Source organism: Grus americana, chromosome 14, assembly GCF_028858705.1.
Source record: "Grus americana isolate bGruAme1 chromosome 14, bGruAme1.mat, whole genome shotgun sequence".
Taxonomy (NCBI): Eukaryota; Metazoa; Chordata; class Aves; order Gruiformes; family Gruidae; genus Grus; species Grus americana.
Genome location: NC_072865.1, coordinates 11,479,540 through 11,498,076, shown reverse-complemented (window position 1 = coordinate 11,498,076; position 18,537 = coordinate 11,479,540). Strand labels below are relative to the sequence as shown.

Below are 18,537 nucleotides of genomic sequence, written 5' to 3'. Positions count from 1 at the left end.
TGGCATGGAAAGGATTAGGGACTTAAAAAGAGGACGTTTCTTTCCTCGCCTCTAAGCCACCAAGATTACTGGCAGCTGATAGTCCACAAAACTGGGAAAGGGCTTCTTGAAAGGTAGTTCTTGTTCTGCTAATTCCCAAAGCACAGAACCGAAATACTTGGCGTTTTGTCTGCTAGATGCGGTGCGTTCTGCTCACCAAAGCAACTCAAAATAGGGTTGCTGTATGTGGCAGTGAGGAGCTCCCTTCACTGCTTAATCTGTGAAAGGCCACTAATTACATTGTCTCACATAGTGGTTGGGACTGCTGTCAGAGGTAGGGGACCTGCCCCAGGACTTCTGGCTCTGAAAACCTGAACCTCTTGTGTATGAGCTGGAAATGTTCAGTCCCTTAGCAGAAATTGTACAGGCTTCTGTGTGAGCTGGTATCCGGAGTGGGGCGGGCCAGGCTTTGAAACTTGTCCGAGGGTTGCACTTGGGTGTTATTCTCAAACCTGAAGAGGGAGGACAAGGTAACAGTGAGATGATTGTGTGTACGTCTTACTGCAGAGCCTGCCACCCTGTTTACCAAGCTTCTGTATGACACAGCTTGTGTCCTCACCTGAAAGTGTTCCCAGGAGTGCACTGGTGTTCCTCAAGTCATTTAAATTACCTTTCCTGAAAGCACATGGAACTGGCATGTGGCCTCCCGTGGCCCAGCCAGTGAGGTGTCTCTGCAGAGAGCACAATGGGCACCAGTTGTATAACTGTCCTCCCACTTTTGTCTTAAGCCGTGTCAGATTGCTCCTCAGTGTTGCCAAAGGGTTTGTAAATCAGGACTACTTAATTTCCCAACCTTTTCTTGCTAGGAAAAATTCTTGCACCCTTCATAACAGTGATTGAGTTCAATCTGCTGAAAGGCTTCACAGAGTAGGGCTAGTGACCTGAAAAGTGTGTGCATGCTAGAGTGATCCCATCAGAATGACACCAGTGCTCTTTTTTTGTCCTGGAACTGAGTCCTCAGGTGAAAACTGTGTTTTTCAGAACTTTGTATTTCTCTCCTTTTAAAACATTAAAACCAGAAAATCCTGTACTTGGGCCATTTTCAGGGCTGGAAGCTGAAGATCTAGCTTGGTTTGTATAGGAAGCCTCATAGTGGTTGGTGGGATTTTTTCTCATTTTATATACAACTTACGCACAATCTTCTCAAAAATAAGGTTGCTTATGATTACAATAAGAATATATTCACAGCTTTCTTGGGTTGTTTTGCAGCAGTGGGTCCATTTACAAATGCAAGCTGTGGGAGTAAAACGTTAAGCAACTGTTTGTTGCCTATCAGAGACATGAATCTTATTTTAATGGGGATGAAAGACATAGCCTTAAGTGTCAGGAATCCCTAAAGTTGGGAGTGATCCACTCATCACCTCCTAGTCAGCAGCAGTACCAATGTGAGGGTGCCAGACTCTTGGGCTGCGGGATGTAACCAATCTCTGCTCCGAATGCTGTATGGTGGCATTGGTCAAGTGCCGGAAGATATTTCAGAGCCTTTCTCTGACATGCCAGAGGTTGTCCACTGTTAAGGAGATACAGCCTGCCAGGCTGGATGGATCCAGGCATTTCCGCTTCATATCACAGAGCCTAGCAATGCCTTGAGGGATAAAATGTGAAATCCTGTCTTCCTTGTCTTGACTAATTTTAGGTCCCTGGTAACTTTCACGTGTCAACGCACAGTGCCACTGCGCAGCCTCAGAATCCTGACATGACTCACGTCATCCACAAGCTCTCATTTGGGGACAAGTTACAGGTGAGTTCTCTTCCCTGAAAATTCCCTGGCTCTGGGGGAATGAATGCCATGAGAGTGACTTTAACATTAGACACATTGGTTTTATGGAAGGGCCATGTGCAATGTAGGGAGGACATAAGAAAGGACTGCCTGGGTAAGCAACCCCATCCCTTGTGTTCATGCAATATACGCTCAGTCCAGAAGAGTTCGCAAACTTTATATGCCATCACTTCAGGAAGGAGCAGTGTTCAGTCATACGGTAACTTTGCTGTTTTCATCTGAAACTGAAAGCGCTTTTGGAAAACTATGTGGCTGTCTTCCTGCAGGGACTAGAAATGAGGATTCATGGCTTTGAAAAATCCTATGCAATACTGTTTTTTGGTATTAATACAGCAAACAAATCTGGACTGCTTTTGCAGAGGAGCAGTGAGTATACTAAGGGAAGATGTGCACTCGCTACTGTCTTTACCATGGCACCAGTCAAGTTCCTTTTAATTCACTTCACTGTACTTGCGTAGCAGACGTCTATTAGTCAAATTTGTTCTATGAAACATGAGTTAGACTTAGAAGTACCAGTTCTCTGCTGGGAAGAAGCTGAACATGTGTACTTGCCCTGTGGATAGAGTTTCACCAGGTGTTGCAAGTTATGTAATAATTCCTGATTTCTCAATAAGGACAGATTACAGCACTTCTCTAGCCTACTTCCAAGGACCTAGCATCATAGGTGGGAGTTATATATGTGCACACCCAGTTTGCGACTCACCCTAAACATTGCTTACCCGTAGTCTCTCTGTAATCTTCTTTCCTCAGCACAGACATCTCATTAGTCTGCTTCTTGTACACCCACTTCCAAAACCCTTTTTCATGCTAACAAGTCTAAGCATTGCTTTGTAGTCTTCTGACTCTGCTCCTGGCTTCTTTTAGGAAATATTTTGTGTGGGAACACTGAAATATTAGCATATAAATAAGCTTGGCTTAATGTCTGTAATGCACACTGAGATTATGAAAAATATTAGGTAGGTGCTAATATGGAGTTGTGCAGTTTGCGTGGGAAATCAGCGCTCTAAGGTAGCGTTCCCATTGTTTTATCATGGAGTCTTTAAGTAATGGAGCTAAAGTGCGAATCAGCATGAATGAGATGAGAAGCCTGGACAGTTGGGGGCAAAGGAGCAAGCGTCTTCAGTTCTAGTGGTGAGAAACCTGTCTAGCAAACATGTAGTTGGCTCCTGTTTTGGACAAGTTCTGATTAGTATTTTCAAAGCTTAAAATAACTACTCATCATATCCATGCACAAGAATGGAGCGTGTAGGTGCTGCTGATTTTGTAGGCAAACATGAGTTCAACAGCACAAATTAAAGAAGAATATGTTCACTAAACAGGTGCTACCAAGACTCAGCAAGCAGTGTAGAGAGCCAGCAAGTATGGAGAGCTTTAAATCTGTCTAGATACACCTTTGAATATTTTGGGTTGTCTCCACCTGCTTTGATGTAATATATGCTCATGTCTTAAAGGGGGTGAGGAGCTTCTCATTCACTTCTATCATGTGCTGGGAGTTAGTTCTTTGTGGGTTGTTACCAGGTCTGCCAGAATGATCCACTAAGGTACATGCTGTGTTCTCCAGAAAAACCAGTCTGTTTAAAATAGAGGTTTAAATCTCGTCTGGCAGTGAATGAGCTTCAATTCTTCAACAGTAGTTCATGCACAATAGTGGCAGACTTTTTGTAGATTTTTCCCTCACGTAGATGAGACCAAAATTCAAACCAATGAGGTTCTTGCATGTCAGGTAACCTAGTAAAGAAAGAGATGTGGAAAGTAGGAGATTATATGTTTTTAATGATAGAATTCTCTCACGTGCAAGATCATGATGTTGAATAATCCTAGTTTTAACCTTTGTGAGAGGTCTTGTCTTCCCTTGATAGCTGCAAGGTTGGAAGTTATTTTAGCCTGCTGTTGGACTCTGCCTGGGTTATATGTCCAGTTATTTGTCTTTGCATGTGTTTGTAGAGGGTAAAGCCTGGGTTGTTTGAGGCCCTGGTAAGCATCATTTTGAGGTCCATGTTGCAGGAGAATAAAGTGTTGGCACTGTTAAACCACTGACTAGCCTCCTGTGCCACTACTCCAAGTGCTAGATTTGCCCTTGGTAGTGCAGCAGAGTCCTGAGAGTGTCTGGCTAAACAGGCTCGCTTAAGTTCTCTGTTGCAAAGCAATTTTGTTACTGTGGCCAAAAGCTTACTGCTTGTTGAAGTCCCTCCAGGTACTTAACAAGGTACAAACAAGTATGTTCCCCTAAGGAACACACCTGTGTGCTTTGTAGAGCAGAGATTAATTAGCGATCTATGGACAGTGAGGATTGTAATGGGAGGCCAGAATATTCCACAAGGGAAATCATGGTAAAACATCAGACTGAGAGTTACAAATGCCATCCATGTTGCAAAGACAAGAGAGGTGGATGCACCAGAGGACCTGATGGCACAGAAACAGGCAGTTGTGGAGAGGTCTGATGCCCTTGTCTTGTGTGGAAGTCCCGTAACTCACAGCTTCGCAAATTCACTGTATAGAGAGATGCAGAGCAGACAACTTTTACATATAAACAGAAGCGTGGATGCTGAGGAGCCAAGGACAAGAATGTAAGTCCAAATATACAGGTACCTCACAGGGTAGACACAGTTGTTTGCTGAGCAATCACTCAAATATTTACTGTTAGAGTGTTTGAAGTGGACCTTAAAGTCTCTTGCCCAGATGTGCTATAAGACACTTAATTGTCAGCTGTCTCAAGAATGGAACACAATACTGTTGCCTAGTCCAGGGGCCTCTCTTTCTTCATATGCTTTTTACAATGAGTAAAGAATATGTACAGTCTGCATATGTAGTTTGGAAATGGTTGCTGTTGTGCAAAATATTTGAAATGCTGGCAAACTGAGAGGCACTGTAGAATGTTCAGCTGTTGCTGTTGCTTTTGCTCTGTGCTTGTTACCAGCACCTTGCCAGTTGAAGTTGCTGATGATTTTGTCTCTCTAGAGTTTCCTTTCTCAGGAGAGAAATGGGTTTAGTTGCTGCTTCCTCCTAACCATCATCCACTTCCATACCATTCAGAACAGGGAGACAGCCATTAGGATGAGGCAAATATATGCACATGCTGTCAGTTGTTGAGAGGGTCTGGGAAGTAGATTGCATTGCCCTGCTAGTGAGGTGAAACTCTGTTCACACCCATGACCAAATACTTCTTCCACACTCTTCTGTTGTCTAGCTTAAGGTCAGGAATTTCTAGGTTGTGGAGTTATTTGTCCTTACTGTATAGCTTACTGTACATTATGTGAATGATGCAACCTCTAATCTACAGCTGTTGCTGTGGAGTTTTCCCTGTCTAGAGAGTTCACAAATTGATTATTCTATCTGTGGACATCAGACTCCAGATCATAGTATGTGGAAGGCATGGGATGGAAATCCTGTTATTCTGGGCAAACAGATACTTGCATGCCTGGGACCAGCTGCAGGAAAAGCTGAATGGATGGCAGTGTTGGCATGTGTCCTTCCCATCTCCAAGGGCATAGTGTGCATGGTGTGAAAGCTGGGCTAATGAGTTAAAGCTGTACAAGCCCACCTGTTCTGACATGAGCTACCTGTGCAGGAGAACTCTTCAGTTTTAACTTGGATAGGATTCCCATTTATGTCCCTTTCAGCCTGATAAATTAATTTCACAATTAACTATGCAAAGCTCTTAGGAAATATCTCACAATGCAGTTTCACAACTGGCCTCTTCCAGCTGCAATTCCTTTAGCTTTGGAGTGGTTTTGGAGTTTCATCTTGTAAGACATTGTGAAATCAACTTTTTTACTTGGAACCAACCTCAGTGGTGTGATGGTCACTGAAAGATCTATCAAGTCGTCTTTTACTGGGTTGAGGCTTAGTTTTCGGAAAGGTTGAATCAGGCTGATTTCCTCGTTACAGCATAGGATAGGGAAGCAAAGATCAAGAGTACCAAGTCAGAGCATAGTTTCTTCATATGCCTTTTTGCTTTCCAGGTCCATAACGTTCATGGAGCATTCAATGCCTTGGAGGGAGCAGACAAACTCAGCTCAAATCGTATGTATCCTTGGTGATTACAGGTCTTAGCCACTCTCTTCAGAACAGAAAACTGGGCCATTCATGCAACACTGGTGTATCCAGAAGTCTTTAATTTGCCTCTTTAAGCAAAATGATCCAGACATTGCTGACTGCCATTTCCATTTCCTCCAGTACCATAGAGAAGGCTTAGCCCAAAAAGTCCTTTGCAGCCCTACTGCAACCTGGACGTTGTCTCCAGCTCTGTTATGACCAACTCAGAATCACTGAGTTTTTTATCCATAACCTATTCCTATAGCTTCCCTTTCCTGGTGTCACCACCACCAGAACTTTTTCTTGTTCTTCTGTTGCAAGTTAGCTCTTACCTTAAGTTTTACCCTGTGGCTGGAAAGATAGACGTTTTCATTGCCCTTCCTTATGAGAAGCAACACAAAAAGAAATTTCCAGTGCATGCTACAATTCAGCGTAGTTTTTCTCCTTCAAGTATTCAGGCTTCCGCAGGACATCAGTCTTGTCTACTTCTTGGAACAAAATTTCTATGGCTGTACCTAAAGCTAGACAATTGTGTTTATTTCTTTTTCTCCGGGAGCCAAATGTCATTGTGTTACACTTGGCCAAAGGATCCTGCAGAGAAATCATTTAGAATTCTGTTTTCAAACTGTTTCAGCAGACACAAAAAAATGTCACAAGCCATTTAATTAATGAAAAAAATAATAATTGTTAAGCAGCTGTAGGAGAAGGAAGAAGAGAAAGGAAGATAAGTGGGTGCACAAGAAATGGGACTACACAGGTCGTGATGCCTCAGCTTTTTCTGTCAAAAGCAGCTTAGTGGGCTGCAGCTCCAACCTTAGCTAGTTCTTGAGTTAACAAGGACAGCTTTTTGTGGTGCTGAGAAGTCTTATCATTTATAGTTGCAAGCAGTTAGGAATGCTCAAGTGATCTAAACTCATCTCCCTGAGTTGTGGTACTACAGAAGTCTTAGAATGGTGGGCAGGTTCTGGTGTCATCCAACTACCTTACAAAGTTTTGTACAAAGGACATAAATGTAGGATGTGAAATTGTCACTTTGTTGAACCTGAGATAAGGAGGATGTAGATACCTTTCTGTGACTTGTTTTAGTTGATTTGGACATTTACTTTGAAATGTTGTATAGGCTGTGATTCCATTCTCTGAAAGCTAATGTGTACTTTCCTTTCCTTTCCTGACCACAGCTCTTGCATCTCACGATTACATATTGAAGATAGTCCCAACGGTGTACGAAGACATGAGTGGCAAGCAACGATACTCGTACCAATATACTGTAGCAAATAAGGTAAAGAAGCAGGTAGTTCTCAGAGAAGCTCCTCATTGCAGCCCAGTGGATGCATGGAGGATCGTCAGTCCTTCCTCCTCCCTCTTGCTCCGCTGCTCTGCAGCCACGTACATTTGTTTGTAGGTGAGCAGTAGCCCCTGCTGGGAGAAGGAGGAACTGAAGCTCTTCAAAGCAGGGCTTCCTGTTGCTCCTGGTGCTGGCGTTTACCAGGGTTGGGATTGTGAGGGCTTGTCAGAGCAGGTAGTGGTGCTGTTTTAATTCTAGAGAAGGGTATTCTTACTCCTGACTTTCTCATATGTCAGTTTAACTGATCGAGATTTCTATATAAATTGTGTGGAAGGTTTTTACATGCTGCAGGAGCTCTTGTGATTTGTGTCAAGATGTGTCTGGATGGCAACTGCAATCCAACTGAACATACAAAACAGCACTTACATGTGGTTTTATTGATAAAACAGTCTCAATTGTGATGGATGTATCAGACAAGTAAGTTAGCAGAGTTTTTAGCTTTTTACAAATGTTGATTTCAAATATTAAGCCACTGAACTTGCAGCAGCAAATGCATACTGGTTGACTATTTCACAGTGCTTACTTTATTATAGTGGATTATGATAGTTATTGTAACTTTATAATTCTTAAATTAATTTACATGAAATGTGAAGATATTTGTATTTTAATAATACAGTGAACTGAACTTTAAAAAAAAAGGGACCCTATTTACTTTTGAAGGTAAAAAGGCTCTTTCAATTTAAAATGATTTGCCAGTCAGGTGCTAAATGAAAGTCCACAATCTGTTTATATGTCCAGTTACTGCTAGTTTGCCGTAACTGAGAATCAAGCACGTGCTCTCATGGACTAGTTCTCAGATTAATGTTCCTGGCTAGTGACTTTTGGGCTTGCTTGTACAGCGTGTCCCAATGATTTGGATGTCTCCCTCTAGTCAGATTACAATGTATTTGTTCTGCTTACTGTCACAACTGTTGTTCTGATAAGACTCTTGCAACGCGAGTTCTGAAAGTAATTTGGAAAATAGACAGCAGGAGCTTTTGACACTTCTGTGAGCATGGTTGCAAATTGGGGCGTTCAGCCAAGACTGACTCATTAGTGCAGGATTGTTGGTGGGGAAAAGGGGAGAGGAAGGAAAAAATGAGGTCAGTTCTATCAAAACTGAAGTGCAGGGAAACAGTGCTGCCTCTGCGTTTTCTTCTCAAAAATAAAAATTCTGTTATCGGTGCTTTAGTCTTTGACACCCGTACTGATCAGTGGGAAACAGAAACCGGAAGCCATAGTCTGGCCCGGAGTGAGTAGTATGAAGTGATGAAGAGAGTCTTAAGTGTGGACTGTCTGTCTCTGCTCCCCTTTTACCTCCTAGACCTTCTCTTTCCTCACTTCCCCAGATAGCCACTGTCCCAGGATATGCTGCAGAACTTCTGCAATAAAAACCCCTGAAAATATTATGACTAGGGACTTCAGCCACATTCTGCTTCTCCTGTCATCCATGGAAAAAAACTGTAAATAGAAGGAAATTTGGGATTTATGAGAGATTAATGAAGGAGACAGATGCTGTTTTTATAGCTCCCTCTGAGCTCACAGAGAGTAAAATTACCTTTTTTGTATTGTGCTCATAGGTGTCCTATTGCTTGTCCTTTCTTCATCTTTCTGAAGTATTTGAGGTTGTCTTTGCCTCTGTGTGAAGGAGAATTAAAACAGAAGAGGTCATCTGAGTTGGCAGGCATGTCACAGGGCTAAAGAAGGGAAGAGCAGCTGGGTAAAGAGGCGGTGTGTGCCATGCCAGTGCTGATGGCTCCCATTGGGTTGCTGAGTCTCCAGCCTGCTTTCCTTTGATTTTTTTTCTTCAGTCTGTCAAGATAAATGTCTCAATCCTTGAAACTTGATACATATTTCCACTGAGAGCACAGACAAAATATTAGCTCAAAAAGATGTGACTTTTGATACTCAGTTGATGTTAGTATCTGTTCTTCATTGGCATTGAGCAGTATGCCTTGTTGGGATGTTGTCCTGTGGCTGGCTGATTGCACTGTACCTGTTATTAAAGAAATAGATTAAAGGAGATTATCACTGGTAATCTGAATAATCTGAAGATGTCTCTCCCGAACCAGCTTGGAATATTTTTTGAACCTTTGCCAGTATTTTTCTGTATACAGTTTCATTTTGGCTTTCAACATGATTTTTAAACGTGGTTTAAACATGGCTCTACTGACTCATACTGAGTGGGCAAAGCATTCACATTGTTGGTCCCAATGCGAAGGGGGCCTCACAGACAGGAGCTGCTGCTTGCTGTTCTGAGTGCATGGACAAGAAGGGATTTTCAGGTTCTTGCAAACTAAATTCTGTTTGTTTGATTAATATCCCAGTGTGCGATTTACATACTGACAGTACAAAAACTTCACCTGCAACCACCTAGAGACTGCTTGTATTTAGAGCAGATCTAAGGTATAAAAATCAGTGACAGCCTTTCTATTTACTTCTGTAACTTCAAATGAAAGCGAGAGTAAGCGCCATCATTCTCTGTTCACAGCTATGTCATTATCAGACTGTAAAGAAATTATTTTCCTATTTGATAAGGATGGGGAGTGGGCAGTCGTACAGGACTTAATTGTTTGCTTCTTTCAGTCTGATCATTAGTACAAAACAGTGGAGTAAGGCCCAGATCCACAGAAGCAGTTTTGTTGCAGACATTCTATCTGGAATAAGATTGCTCACATTTTCTGCCATTTTCCCCCCACTTTTCTTTTCTAGGAGTACGTAGCCTACAGTCACACTGGCCGCATTATCCCAGCTATCTGGTTTCGTTATGATTTGAGCCCCATCACAGTGAAATACACAGAGAGGCGACAGCCTTTGTACAGGTTTATCACATCGGTGAGTTACTCTAAACCTCTAATTATCCCTTCTGCCTGCCTTTCATTTATCTTCTGAGCCTTTCCTGTCCAGAAGAATTGAGTTTCTGCTTCAGAGCATTGTGACATGATTGAAATAAAGCAGTACATCACCACAATTGTACTGAAGTATACATGAGGTAACTGGTAAGCCCTGAACTCTGTTTAGGCAGGATGGGCATTATTACAGCATGTCGGAAACTGGGAAGTAAAACTAAGGTGGTATACAGTAAAGCAGGCTGCAATAAACTGTCTCTAATGATGAGATCTAACTTGCAGAGAATGCAGGGCAGTTGTTTTACTCAGTGCTGCTGCTTGGCTTAATAGGAGTATGCCAGTTCCAGGCATTTAATTCTGGGTAGAAGTGAACAGGAGCTGCATTATCAAATTCCGGAGGTGTTTTCCTGACGAGTTATGTTTTGATCTATCCAGATAACATCCTGCAGTACTGATCTCAGCATCTATAACAAAGCTGTACTGTCCAAACTGCTAGCTAGGCAAAGAGCTATTTAAAGATCTTCCAGAACTTTAAAAAATGTGTCCTGAGGGAGCTGGCTTAAAATTTAAGCTGCAGTCTGCTGTGCCAGTGAGGCATGGTAGAATGTGAAGTAGTTGATAAATTGGCTGGAATGAAGACCTCGGATTTTGATTTTTAAACTGTTTGAATATTTTAATTGGAAGTAACATAAACAGTGTGGCTGTGTTGCACTTAAAGATTTTGATTTTGCAGATTCTGATAAACACCAAGTTCCCTTCACTTCAGAAATGCATGTGATCTCCAGGATACACAAATACCAAGAGAAAGGGGCTTGAAGCAAAGTCTAAATGTCGTGGTTTAAGACTTTCTCTTCTTAGCATGTCTGTTTGGTTTCAAAACATAATCCTAAAAAAGGTCAAACATCAGCATTTTGTGACTTGGCATCTCATACTGCCTGTACTTCTTTCCCTAATAACATGCTCTCAGGTTTGTTACGCATCTTGTTGGGAGTGAGGGTGTGGAGATGTTTCTAATGGGAAACAGTGTTTGGAAATGATTGATAACTGGCATTATTCTTTGTCATGTCTGTTGCTAGCATTGATTTGCTGCTGATATGCCATTATATGCATATAAATAACATCTTTGTTGAATTTGACAACTGTGCTTCAGAGTTTATGTAAGGAGTCCACAGGAGAGGCTTTCCTCACTGGTTGCCACAATGACCTTTTGGATTTGAGATGGCCCCAGCTAGAGTTTTGCGCCATCCTGTCTGTAAAGTTATCCAGGTGCGTGCTGGCTGCTAGACTGCTGAAGAAGAGCTTTAGAATTGATTTTTGTCTACTTGGTTTGGTCTATAGTTTCAAGCAGCTCACTTGGGGCCATTCCAGTTGAACGTCCTCCCTATGGAGACATGTGGATGACGCTGCTATGTGCAGTAGCTGTTACGCAGTAAGTCAGACAGATGCGCCAGACCCTTTTCAGACTTGCCTGACTTAAAGTCAGATCCTTGTTACAGATGCCATGCTGTGGCTATCAGTCTGGACCATCTAGCCCTGGTACAGATGACCTGCTCTTGCTCTCATTTAGGCTAGGAGTGTTTTACAGCAGGGCAGCTGTGGCTGTGTATGTGCTACACTGAAAGCTTTACAGCATTCAAGGTGGCATTGAAAAGGTTGGAGGAGGGGAGCAGTGCTGCAGAGGATCAAAACACCTTTTGTCCTAGGTTTCCTTGCCCTGTTCTGATGACATGATGTGTTCCGTTGTCCTTTCCGCTGCTTTAGCCCCTTCCTGTATCTCCAGCGTGGCCTTTTGCATCACAGTTGCTCTGGAGACCAGTTAGTGATTATCAGCGCTGGGCTGAGGTCCAGACAGAGATTGTGCTGGGGCATCTGGAGTCGTTGCCGAATGGGGCTGGCCACGGAAAGCATCAGCTTTCTCTGAGCAGCAGCTGCTTAATTTAAAAACCACGAGAGGGTGTGGGGGGGGATTACCTGCAACTCCTTTTAGTGAGCAAGTTGTTTACTAGGTCACCCATGTGGCTTTCAGTAAATTTAGATGTAAACTTAAATTTAAATGATGGATGATGGGGGAGGATCCTGTGGGCTTGAAAGAGACTTCAGCAGAGTTAGGGGTGTAACACAGTGTGTGGCTGTGTGGCCGTCTGTCAGGGGAAACAGTGTTGATGGAGGGAAGGATACGCTGTGGAGGGACGATCCCAAGTGGAGTGATCAGATGAGAGAAGGGTGTTGGCTGTTCAGCAGAGAGCCAAAGGAATCTCATTCCGCTGCTGGGAAGGTTATCTGATGCTCTTTGTTAGTAATGAGTTTGCCCCCAAAAAACTTCAGTGACGCTAGAAGCAGCATTATAGCACCATACCAGTGTTCCCAGTTCTTCTGTGTTCCCAACAAACCCACTCTAACTCATGCCTGCTCCCTGGGTTTTTGTGGGATGAAGAATTATCCTAATTTTCTGTACCATGTGAGAGGTGCTTCCTGTGCAGGACAAAAGGCATTGGTTTAGCATAGATTTTACTTTACATGTCACGCTTCAAAAAATTCAGAAGGTAAGATTTTGTATTGCTTATGGGTCAGTGCTCCCACTGTCACTGTGCTGTGAATTTGCCATGGATCCTGGGGTTAACCACAGACACCTGGCACAGTGTTAAACACAGTAGTTATTGCCTGTTAAACCGTACTGCTTAAAATCAAGGCATCTCCCCATAAAGAGCAGCCATTCATGGCCTCGTGGTTGAGGTTATAGAGCAAGGGGGAAAATTTCACTGCTGAAAATTTATGAGTTCCTGTAAGAGGCCAAACTGAAAGAAGGTTTTATCATGAAGTCAGTCTAGGGGCTGGGAGGGGAGAGCAGGCAGAAAACAAGCCAAAGTTCTGGTGAAGCATCCAAAATCCAAAGAAAAGAACAGATTTTTTTTTTTTTCCTGATATGAGAGGACTCATCTGCCCTATAGGTGTGAAAAAAATCAAACTGGAAATAAGGGGGTGGGGCAGGGGGAATGGTTGCAGGGAGAATTATTTCAGCTGTGGGACCTGTTACCAACAGGTATCATAGACTCAGTTCTGTGACATTTTTAAAACCAAGACAGTGTTGTTCTATAAGATGTGCTGCAGGTCAGCCAGAAATCTCTGGGTGGGATCCACAGCTTACCTTAGTAGGAATTACCTGGGGGTCCTGCTGGTCCCCTCTGTCCTTAAAAGTAATTTTCAGATTTTAAGACATCCCAGAAGTCCACAGTCACATATCTGACACTTGCCTTTCTGTCATCGTGCTTGCAGCCTTGCCTCCTCCTACACGTCCACTCGTGTTTTCCTTTAGACTTCAGCCTGCACCTCAGCCACTATCCTATATCGTATTCTGTTCAAAACTTTCATGTGTACCCCACGTTGGTTTCTCACTGCTGTAATTATTACACTTCTATATTTCTTTTCCTTCCTCCTTTAATGGTTGGGCCTGAGTCAAACTGTAACCTCATGGAGTCAAACGCAGATCATTTCCAGTATAAAACTCCGTTAAATATAAATAAGTGCATGATGCCTAACCTCCTTCACTGCTGCTAAGGAGCAATGCTCCATACATCTTAGAACTGTGATGATGAAGAAACACAATGGTGCAGCTTCTGTGCTGACCTAGAGACCAACCCTGGCGCTGCCTTTTTTTGTCGCAACGAAACAAGAGGGCTGTGTGCGTGCTGGGAGGCAGGCTCCCAGCGAATGCCAGGTGTGTGTGACTCATAAACACTCAGCAGTACAGAGCTGTGCAGATGAATATACATTTTTTCTGTTCCCCACCCCCTTGCACTGCTGCACTGAAATCGGATTTTCCTACCATATGATGCAAAACTGTAGCATTGGACGGTTTTTCTGTTGTTTGCGGTGTAATATCTCCTATCAGCTGAGCTGCTCTGGACTGAAATAACCTAACTCCACTGTGGTCATTTTCCCTGAAAAGTCACCCTGCGTCATGTTCCGAGGGATAGCAAGGAGGGGGGGCACAGGGGGCAGGAGCTGGACTTGTCCCCTGAAAATACTAACTTTGCCTCGGGCTGGTGCTCGTGTTTCTGAAGCCTTTATCTCCTGGAATGCCAACTGTCCTGGAAAAGTCATGTTTGCTGCAGCTCCTCATTTCACTGAGCTCACTAAACGCAAATATCCTGGTTATAAATATGCATGTAAATGAGTGCTTTATTTCTTGCTGCCTTTGCTCACCATTAATGAACTGTTTGTTCTGTTGCCACTGCTAACTCCCTGCCGAGCTGAACGCTGCTGTTCTTACGTTACTCTTTTGTCTGTAACTTTGCCCGTGGGGTGTAGTGCTGTGTGGGAGAGGAGACATGGTACGGTAGGTCTAGTGTGGCACTGGTTCCCTTCTGTGTCAGTTGTATTGCATTTCCCTGATCCCCTGCTACTGATTTGGGGTTCCTCTCTCTCTTGGCTTCTCACTCACAGCAAAATCCCCCTTTTCCTAGGCAGGCCCCTCTCAGGAGATAAGCTCTGTATCTTGTCCCCTTCTCACTGACCCAGTGTCTCTTATTCTCAGAGCCACCTAATCCTACGCAATATAAAAGACCAAATTAAAAGAGCATCACAGTTATGAAGTCAAAAATGTGGGAGTTAGGAAATGCCAGGCCCTGTGTAATTATAACTTGGCTGTTAAACGTTATTAGGTTACATTATTGTGTATCATACTTTCCATGCGAACCCTGCCTTGTTCAGCACACAGGATGGGGTGGCAGCCTGTGAGCAGCGTTTCTTCCCATCCTACGGTATGTGACTGCTGCCTTGTTACTAGCAGGTGGTTTGTATTAACCCAGTCCTGAGTACAAGTCTCATATTTCCACAAGAACTCTGAGACAGCTATTGTCATAGGATTGAACCCTTCAAATGTGTTTTCCCTCACAGCTTCCCTGGGAGGCAAGTCTGGCATTGTCTCCATTTCATAGATAAGGGATTGAAGCAATTCGTTGCGAAGTCCGTAACTGGTGCCCCCTGATTTTGGGTGCTCCAAGCCAAGGTGCCCTTAGTTTGACATGTCAGATTGCTTTTGTGGTTTTCTAGCACTTGAGAACTGAAGTAAGCTGTTATGCTAATCAGGAGATTAATTTTTTCCCTAACTCTGTTCTTGAAAATGATTACGTGTTTTTACTGATGTTTAAATAATTCTACCTGAGACATCTTGCATGGAAAACTCTGGCCCACAAAGAGTTAAGTTGGCAGTGCTTTTGTAAGCAGCCGGTGTAATGGAAAGTGTTAGACAGCCTTAGCTGTAGGTGTCACTGGTAGCTAGATTTCTCTGTTAGTCACTGTCCTTCACATGCTATTTAAGTGTCTTTTGCCTGTTTGCAAATGCCATATCTTGTGAAATAGGGAAAAGACCACAAGGCCATGGTATTTATAATAGAAAACAGTAGTAGGAAGATATGAGCAACACAGAGCTTCTAGAAAGCTTTGTTAGGTGGAGTTTAGCCCAGAAAGGAACAGCCTTCACACTGTAGGCTCCTAGGAGCTGGGATTTAACATTGGCTCAGGCTATGATGAGTTCAGGATAGCACTAAGTTATTCCACTGGAAGGAATGGTTTTCCTGAATGACTGTCATGTAATTACATCCCCCGTGCTGTTACCCAGTTCTTACTATGCTTCCAGAAAGTACCCTAGCAGTAGGCAATAATATCCTTCCCCCCAGTTTCAAGCTGCGTAAAAGTTTCTCTCATCACTGACAAACCTGTTTCCTCTCTCTGTACATTTCAGATATGTGCCATCATTGGAGGAACATTCACTGTAGCTGGGATCCTCGACTCCTGCATTTTCACAGCATCAGAGGCCTGGAAGAAGATCCAGCTGGGGAAAATGCAGTAGCAGTGAAACTCTACCCCAGTCTCCAAGGACAGGAGCAAAAATTGAGAAATCTACCACTACCTGTTTTTTGTCTTTATTTTCTATTTGATTGAATCAGTAAGTTTTTCTCTAATCAGGCTGTTCAGTGAAGACGTCTTCAACAAATCAAAGAAATCTCCATGCATTTCAGAGCTCTCAGAGTGAAAAATCAATGGAATCAGGGCATGGATTTCAAGTCTCTCCCCCCAGAAAGAGAGGTTGAAATGCCATATATGAAATAAGCTGTCAGATCTAAGTAAGGATGACAGTCTGTTCTCTGGGAGGTTCCTATGGCAGTGTACAAACTAGGTAGTAGATTGCAAAGAGTTGAGCTGTCTTGTGGCACTTTTTGGAATTCTGTTGGATTTGCATGATTAGACAATCGACTTTTGTATAAGGCAAAATTATACGTTAGGAAGAAATTCCACCCGTGGTGCCAAAAAGGTGATGTATCTGTTGGTGAGGAATGGAAAGTGTTAGTCCCCGTAGCAAACTTTAGAGACAGAGGGCAGAAATATCATCAAGAAATGTTTTGTGCATTTATTGAAAGCTCTTTTGTTCAGATATGACCTTTCTAATGAAATGAGCAAACAAGAAGAGGAAGCCTTCCCCCAGCTACCTTTTCCTGGGTAATCTGTGATCCAGGCAGCGGAGGGCCTTTCTTTTACTCTGGATGTAAAAGTGGTTTCATTTCTTCCCAGAAACTGAATATCCAGTCTTGTGTTTACAGGTGGCATGAAGTAAAAACCAAACTGAGCAACACAGTTTTATGTGGCCTTTGCTTTGAAAGGGAATAGTTGTCTTTACAGCATTAGTGTTTATTCTTTCTTATATTTTTTAAACACAGACCACCCAATAGTCTGGATTCTGCACTTCCACTTTATTATTATTATTGTTGTTGTTGTTATTTTGAAAAGAGGTTATATATTCTATGTGTTCAGAAAAATGGTGCAGTCTTCTGGGTGGATGATGAGCACAGCTTACTGTCTTGCTTTGTGTGTGTATATTGAATACACCTGTCAAACACGGGAAGTCTATCTTTTCAGGGTTTGGGGTGCCTCCCTTTTCCTTTAAAATTCAGTCCGGCATCTTTTCCGAGCCCCAGACTGACGCTGTTCACCCCCAGGTACACCAGTAGCAGGGCAGGCATTTCCCACAAGCTGGCCCCTGCTAGGAGTTGTTTTGTTTCATTCCTTAAAATGGTACCTGAGCTTCCATGCCCATTCATTCAAGCCTTGTCTTCTGGGGCCTCCAAGAAATGGAGGCGTGAGGGGAGAACTACTGCCAGGTGTGGCTTGCGTGTAATGGTAGACATGAGTTCACTGAAATTAGACCAGTACCCACCAGCGCATTTTCCATAGCCTCCTAAATGTTCCTTGAGTAGTAACAGTCTCTGCATGCTTTGTAAATGTCTGAGCTGAGGACACACAAATTTTAAATGTTCCAGGATGGATAAAAATAATAAAATAAAATTCTTTAACTCAATCAATGCTGTAAATTCTAAGACGGGTGCAGGATTTCTCTTGGATAATATCTACTGCCCACTGCCCTTTCCTGGAGGCAAAACTATCCAAACGTTATGCTGTAATAGTATGAATTTTTGAATATTCAGTGTTAATGCTAGCGTCAGATGCATTTCAAAAGTATTCCTAATACATGTCTGTTGAAATTGTCTCATTGCTTTGGAAGTAGGGAAGGTAGCCAGTTTTATCCACACACCAAAAAAAAAAAACCAGCAGCCAACCACCCTCCCGCTGTTGTCCTCTGCCTTGTAGTGACATCAGACAGATTACAGCATTGGAATTTTCCCCCTCTTCTTGTTATGGACTGATTGCTATTACTTTAGGTGTAAACTGGATTGTGTAACTTCCTGTATCTGTTAATGTATGGATAGATTTTATACATTTTTTTCCATTTACAAAAATCAACTTGAAAATGAGATGCTTGTCTTCATTTCGGTGCGTGCGTCTGTGTGCCCGCGAGCGGTACCCACTGGATGGCGGCAGCCGCCCGGTTGAAGGCGGGATTTTTCCATTGCAGTTGCTTCTCTTGCTGGCTGACGGATTTCCTCTAATCCACTGTGATCAGCTGAACCTTACAGCAAAATTGTCCTAGTTTTCCCTCTTGAATTTGTTGAGTCTTTGCTCACAGCTTGTGAACCCAGTGGATTACAAGGCTGTGATTTTTAATCAGTGCATCCTTCTCCTGAGCTGCGCAAGAGAAGATCTTTGTAGCGCAGTGGATTGTACTGTTAGTTTTCTGAAATTTCTTCCCTGGTACAATTTCTTTGACCCAAACAAGGAAAGCTGGTTGCAGATTCCTTGTGTCCCCTGGCGTGTTATTTCTGCCCTTCTCTTTCTCCCCATCCTCTGTCTGAATTAAACGCTGCCCTCTGTGCAGTCCAAGCCAGTTCTCTAGACCAGACCAGTGAAATTGTTTGGCTTTTTTTGGAAATAACAGATGCATACTTCACTCTGCCTGCTTTCTCTGCCAAAATGTCCGCTGCAACAACCTAATAAATCACATTTTTTTTGCTAGATGTGGAAACCAAATTGTACTCAAGTTCTGGCAAAACTCTGCTAAAGAAACAGTCTGCAGCTTAGTCCTCTAAACCAGGTCTAGGCCTTTGAGTACTGCCAAG

The 18,537-nt window shown here is 43.0% G+C and overlaps 1 protein-coding gene across 1 annotated transcript in view; it reads left to right on the top strand.

The window, feature by feature from the left end:
- The window catches only part of ERGIC1 (endoplasmic reticulum-golgi intermediate compartment 1), a 60,887-nt gene extending 43,055 nt beyond the window's left edge, over positions 1-17,832 (top strand). The window contains exons 6-10 of the mRNA XM_054841584.1: positions 1,676-1,780; positions 5,782-5,842; positions 7,033-7,133; positions 9,891-10,013; positions 15,771-17,832. Coding sequence (XP_054697559.1) covers positions 1,676-1,780; positions 5,782-5,842; positions 7,033-7,133; positions 9,891-10,013; positions 15,771-15,878 — 498 coding nt within the window. The 3' untranslated portion in view covers positions 15,879-17,832. The remainder of the gene's footprint in view (positions 1-1,675; positions 1,781-5,781; positions 5,843-7,032; positions 7,134-9,890; positions 10,014-15,770) is intronic.
- Positions 17,833-18,537: the final 705 nt, after the last annotated feature.